Source organism: Poecilia formosa, unplaced genomic scaffold (assembly GCF_000485575.1).
Source record: "Poecilia formosa unplaced genomic scaffold, Poecilia_formosa-5.1.2 Scaffold798, whole genome shotgun sequence".
Lineage (NCBI taxonomy): Eukaryota > Metazoa > Chordata > Actinopteri > Cyprinodontiformes > Poeciliidae > Poecilia > Poecilia formosa.
In genome coordinates, this window is record NW_006800737.1 from 89,196 (window position 1) to 96,065 (window position 6,870).

General features: G+C 44.0%; 1 protein-coding gene across 1 annotated transcript in view; it reads right to left on the reverse strand.

The window, feature by feature from the left end:
- The window catches only part of LOC103131633 (transcription factor COE3-like), a 92,271-nt gene extending 86,152 nt beyond the window's left edge, over positions 1-6,119 (reverse strand). The window contains exon 1 of the mRNA XM_016666789.1: positions 5,435-6,119. Within this exon, the coding sequence (XP_016522275.1) occupies positions 5,435-5,568 (134 nt within the window). The 5' untranslated portion in view covers positions 5,569-6,119. The remainder of the gene's footprint in view (positions 1-5,434) is intronic.
- Between the last annotated feature and the right edge of the window lie 751 nt (positions 6,120-6,870).

Consider the following 6,870-nt stretch of genomic DNA (forward strand, 5'->3'; position numbering starts at 1 on the left):
CTCTCTCTCTCTCTCTCTGTTTCTCTCTCTCTCTCTCTCTGTTTCTCTCTCTCTCTCTCCCAACATTACATCAATTTGTTGATCAAACAGTTTTAATGGGTTATTGGCTTTAAAAACGGATCAGATGAGAATTTTTGAACTGAACTGAAATAAATGATGAATGTGCGGAGCAGAAAATAATCAGATAACTTCCGGAGTAACATTTGTCTAGTTAAAGTCTGCATTTTTCTTTACAATATCCGGACTTTAACTTTACATTTAACCCAAAAACAACAGGGATTATATTCCAGGATTAAATGTTAATCCAGCAGTTTAGCGACTGAACTGGTTAAACTTCCACTGCCAGCAAACCGTCCTGATCCTCCAACAGGCAGCCGGCAATATTCTGTTACAAGTCAATGAAGAACAGATGAGTAGGTCCATTCAAACCAAACCAGTGGCAATGGGAGACATTTGCAGCAATTATTAGGACAATTCCAGTTCAAACTCCTGAGTTGTACGGAAATAAAGAGCGATAAACAGAATGAGCAGCTGGACTCCTGCAGCGGCAGCATCATGCTGAGGGATCGTCTGCTGAGTCCACCGGTGAAATACTGTGGAAGGTAGACATTCCAGTTTTCACCGCTGGAAGACATTTTGGAACTTTCTGCTTTCACGCCATGTTACTTCCATTGTCATATTTATTTATTGTTTCATATTCTTGGTAAATCTTTGACAAGACGCTTCATTTCTACACTTCGGCATAGAAATGAAAACGCGTCTGGTTTTCATCGCCTTCATGTTTCCCTGCGGCTGGGAGAAATGCATCATGGGAGTTTTCATGGCGGCAGGAGAGAGCAGGCTCCACCCCCGGATCCATTTGATTTTGTTAAAGGACAAACAGCGCCGCCACGCGACCCGCCGCAGGCTAGTTGCCGTATTTGGCAACCAGCCGTTGTTTTCTCCACCACTGGGCCTGTCGCCAAACCCTGCAGGTTGACGTCTCAGTGGATGTTGCTTGCTGAGCCATGAAGCCTCCAATCTGAAGGACACACCACAAGTTTTCATACATGCACAAACTGAACTAATACTGGACGGTTCGGACCGGACCGGGTCACCAGAATTATTTCTGATTTTTCTCTTCCAGAAAAGTGACGGAGATCATTTTTGACATTTTCTGCTGATCCAGAAGTTGCCAAATCGGTGGAATGGTCCGATCGACTGTCTCACGTAGATTGCTGCGGTTCTGACCCGTTGCTCCCCTGGAACCGGAGGAACCGGGTCAACTAGTTGTTTTGGGCATCAGGACTTTGTGATGGACCCTCCAGAACGGCAGCCGGTTCCCTTTCTTTCACTGTGTAGCAAAGCTGGAGGTTCTTGAAGCGCACCGGTCCCTCATGCAGCGAAACCCCCACGCCATGATGCTGCCACCGCTGTGCTGAACATGTGGAAAGATGTTCATCTGTGAGACACAAAACCCAAACGGCCTGATGGCTGGACGTCTGATGATGATGATGATGGAGACGTCTTCATCACCTGGAGGCCAAAGGTGAGCCGATCTTGGACCTGAATAGAAACTTTTTTCTGATTTGATATGAAAATTAATTTTTCTTCCATGAAGTGTATGTAAATATGTGGCCGTCGGTGCGCTGCATTCAGGGCCTGTGGGAAATCTCCGCTGCCTTTCAGACGTGTCAGGCGCTTGACCCAGTTCTGTCGGTGTTGTGTTCAGGTTTCAGTAAATCAGAAGCTTTCGGATCTGCAGGTGTTTTCCTGTTTTTTTCAGCTTCGTCTTGAAGCGATTAGGGATTTTTTCCGGTTTGGTGAAGTTTAAATATTTCTCTTGTGGGCTGAGGATGGATGGAGGCCGGGCGGCTGCAGCTGCAGGCTGGCGCTGCTCCACCATTTGAGCTGAAATGCATCATTTATTCTGTCAAACATCCTGCAGCCGATCTCAGCAGAGGTTGCGGCTTTTCTCGCTGATCAGATCAGAAACCTCTTTACTGAGAGAACGTGACGACGTTACGGAAAGCTCGGGGGATAAATTGATTCAACAGGACAAAAACGAGATGATGGAAAATATTCTCCAGTTGTTTTATGGAGGTTTGTTTTCATAACCTGCAGCTCCGGCTCCTCGTCCCCATTTATTTCCATGATTCCTGGTCATTCAGAGCGTTGGCGCATCGCAGCAAACATCCATGTGTTTATCTAACACGCTTATCCCCAGTGGAGCTGCTGGTTCCGACCTCCAGAGGTCACCAGGTGAGAGGCGGGGTCACCTGGACGGGTCCCCAGTCCATCACAGGCAAAACATGCAGTTGCACAGAAATTAGGAGGAAAAGGAAAAACGCGCCAGAGAAGCCCTGAATGCACCGTCACCTGCTGCAGGTGCTAATGACCTCTAACCCCACAGGACAAAGGTCAGCGGGGATGAAGGCTCGTCCTGCTCAGTGGCAAGGCAATATGAGCCTCTTACATGCTTACACACACACACACACACACTTTATAACATTAAACTTTTGGATTTCTATAAAATAAACCAGAAATATCTGTAAAAAATTAGATTCTTGTCCCTTTTCTCTCTTGCCTGAAAACCTTAAATTTCAGCTCATCGTCTGACTTGTTTTATCTCTACAATGTGTTCAGTTAAAAACGGACCGTGAAGAGCCGAGGTTCTTCTTTTCCCCCTTTTCACAGATCTCAGAACTAAAGGAGGATCTTTTAGAAAGTCACACCTGCAGCTTTGAGCTTTCCGGACGTTTCATGGTTCATGGGGTTAGGGTGAGCCACAGACTGAAGCACTGAGGTGTTCAGGGACAGTTTTAAGGTCTGGAGAGCAGACAACTCGTTCTGTTAGGGGGAGAAACAGATTCATTTAGTTCCTTATAAAATTGTTCCAACTTCAGAGAAAATTACAAATATTCCAACCTGTTTTTTTTATTTTTATTTTACACCTGGGAGATTTTCACTTGAAAAATTAGATTTTAATTACATGTTTAAATATGTTCAGTTTTAGTTCTGATTATTTGTGGAGGATATGAGAAAATCTCAGCAAAATGAAAACATATTTATAATTTGAAGGAGTTTCACTCTGAGCGTTTCTTCATTTCTCGTCATTCTGCGAAACATCTAGGAATGATTTTCATAAAACATAACGACCAAATGTTGACAAAATCCTTTCAGACACCATCATCATCGTCATCATCATTTCAGTCCAAACTGCAGCATTTAAAAAACTTTTGTGGATTTTTATGCAACTCATTCAGATTATTTTATGTTTCTGATTTGGTTGTTTTTTCCACTCATGCATCAAACCAACATTTTGTAGGATGTGTTTAAATTTACTTTGAGAAGGAAAAGAAAAGTCGTTTATTTATCAGTCAAAAGTAAAAATTCCCATTTTGTGAAAAAAAAGCTTGTGGTTTAATGTTTCAATAAATCAATTTGTTTTGTTCTGTTATTTAATTTTTATCAGCTGTTCTCAGGCTCAGAGTTGCACTTCTGATCACTTTATTAATTCCTGTCAGATTTTATTTCACTCCATTTTTTTAATTACAGAGTAAATCTTTAAACGTGCAGCTCTTATAATAAAATCCATATTTATGTGAGACGGAATCCGGATTCAATTTACTCCACAGAAAAGCTCCAAATATTCTCACTAAATATTCAAATTTTAATATAAAATATGATTAATATCTGAAAGAACTTCGACAGAATCTCGTCACACGTCATGAAGTTTCATTTCCAACAAACATCTTTCATCTGATTTACAGACGAAACCGAGTCCATATGGACCGGAACATTCAGTCAAAGTCCGCCTCACCTGCACAATATTTCAGGATTAAAGAGTCGGGTTGATCCGAACTGACTCATCTGGACCGGAAGCAGACCGGTTCTGTTCTCTTTCAGAAACAAACGTTTTAGGATAATTAAAAAAAAGTCCAGAACTTCAAAACGTTTTCTCCAGATTTTATGCCTCGGTTTTATTTTTAGAAATCAAATGTAAACCATTTCCTGTCGAACTTTAGAGGTTTTTGGATTTATTTCTGATTTTCTCTTTTATCTGGTTCTGTTACAGACACAATTTGTCTTGTTCTCTGTTAGATGATCGCTAATCAGTTTATCGATCATCTTAAATGGAAACTATTAAATTTTATAAACTCTGATTCAGCTGCAGACCAGACTGATGAATTACAGATCCACTGGTTCAGAAACCGGGAATCTCGTTTGGACCCATTCCTGTAGGATCGGAACCAGTTCCACACGTCACGATTCAGAACTTTCCCAGTTTCTACTCTCGGACTGGGATTTATTCTGAGTTTCTTCTGTTAAATTCAGAGAACATTCCCATCATTCCAGCCTCGTTCCCGGTTCCCCGGGATTCATTCATGAAGCTGAAAATGTCGAACTGGAAAACCTTTGGATTCAGTTTTGCTGAGAAGAGGCGAGACGTGACATTTACGCGGAAACTTACTTTATAAATTAGAATAATCCTGGCTTCTGTCTGAAAAATGGAAGATAGAAAAATAATTGAAAATAATTTAAAGCGCTGAAGGGAATGTTACTTTAATCTTTGTGCGTTTTATAATCTGTGAATAAAATTAAAACCCGAGGTTTGAATGTAAACATGAAATTTCTGCTAGATTAAAAACTACAAATATTTAAAACCCTTAATCAAATCATAACTCGCTGCTCAGCACTGATTTTAGTTGGCAGGTTTCTGATTCCCGCATCGATTCACCGGAGTTTCACCTGAAACGGTTTCAGGTCAAAGCAGCAGCGAGTTTAGCGTGAAAAGAAAAACTTCTGCTTTTAGAATAAGTGTTAATTTAGGCCGCAGATTTTGGTTTTTATCTTTACTGTACACATTTAATGTACGATTGAAAAAAAAATAAAAAATTATCACCCCGTGGTGCGGTTCTCTTAAATTAGTATTTTTCTTTTAAATAAAAAATAAAAATAAAAGTACCCTTTATTTTAAGTTGAATGTTTTATGAATAAAACTCTTGAATTTTTGGTCCAACTGCAAACAGTTTTTTATGGTTTATTGTCATAAATGTTCCTGGAGAGTCGCGGACAGGAGCCGCTTATAAATGTATTAAATGAGTGAATCTGTTCGTCTCTGATCAGGTTTTAGGAAACAGCGCGGAGCAGCAGAAGCTTCAAGAAATGATTGAAATTTGCTTTTTGATCTAAATTGGAACCATTCTCCACTTTTAAAGTTTAGATTGAACTAAAACGGAATACGCTTGTGTCACAATTGATCTGGAAAGTTTCTCTCCCCTCCACGCAGCTGAAGTTATTTTCAGCTGTTAGATTTAAAAACCTCATGTTCTGGCTACAGAGACCTGCAGGCGGACCTCGTCTTACTGCCTGTTTTGTGCATTAAGCGGAACCGGAGCCTCGCAGATCCTTCGGTGTCTAACCGCAGCTGCGCGCCTCGGGGATGTTTTACCTCTGGGCCGCTGTGTTGGCGTCCAGAATCCCTGCGCCCTGCATCCAGGAGCGGACCGGGGTCATGCCGGTGGGGAGCGGCTCCTCCTTCATGGTCAGGGCCCCCCGGGGGAGGCTGTCCTGGATGGAGAACATCAGATTGTCCTTCTGGGAGCTTTGTCTTCACCAGAAACAAGACAGAAGATGAAGAATAATCCTCCCTGTACCAGCCGCTCAAAGAAGCCAGAGGACCACCTGGATTAAGGTGGAGAAAAGAGGAGTGCTGAAGAGGAGGGGTGAAGGAGGAAGAGGGAGGAGGAGGAGGAGGGGATGGAGCTTCCTCAAAGTGCCGGGTCCTGATCCAGAGAAGAGCCGCGGATTCCTCTGGGTTTCAGCGGGCTTGGTTTAGATCCCAGCCGCGGGTCGGAGCTGGAGGAGCGCGGAGAACATCTCGGAGGGGCCGGGCAGAGAGTCCGGGGATCCGGGATCAGAGACAGGCGAGCGCCGCGGACCGAGTGGAAAAGAAAAGTGGGATAAAAAAAACAGGCAGCGCTTCAAAAAGGGGGTAAAATGAAATGATTAGCAAACAAGAGGGAGGGACGGGCCGAGGAAGGCTGCTGCTCCCGGGGGAACAGGGGGATTGGGCAGCGAGAAATCTGCCCTCCCTCCCCGGCTCTTTATGGCTCCTCCGTCCCGGCGGAGAGCTCCTTCTCTCGGGCTCCACCGCTCCGCAGGTCCCGCGGGACCCGCGTGGAGCGGGAGGGGGCGGGGCGCGACCATACAAGGCCTGCTCATCTGAATACGAGGCTCACTTCCGGCGTCTGATTGGCTGCATGCACTAATTGCGTCACTGTCCGCTCCAAATATGGGGTTCCGCGTGTTGGGCTGCGCGCGCTGAAGAAACAAAGTTAGCAGGTCAGATTGATGACACGTGACCGCTGAGGGTTACCTGGGAAACGAGAAGCTCAACACCCATTAAAGCTGATTTACTCTGCAGCAGATCGGGCGCTACGGAGTCTGGATCCAGTCCATCCGGGTCTGGATCCAGTCCATCCGGGTCTGGATCCAGTCCATCCGGGTCTGGATCCAGTCCATCCGGACTGTCCTAAACTTCTGCGGAATAATGTGCAGTTCAGGCTGACGGCGCTGCGCTAGTTTGGCACCGATTGGCGGTTTTTGCGTCTATATTTATTTATTAACTCCGCAGACATATGGCGCTCTGCTTCTCTTTACACACAGCAGCAGCCAGCGCCCCTAATAAGATGCGTTTCAGTGCCAGAGATTTATTTCACATCAAATTAAAACGGAACCGATTCCAATGAAAACAGAAAATAAATTTCATCACTAACATTCTGGAAGTTGTTTGATCGCGGCTTTTGACGTTTTGAGGATGAAGATGCTGAGATTCCTGCGCATTTTCTCTTTTTTCAGAAATCCACTAATTAAGCAGAAACTCCA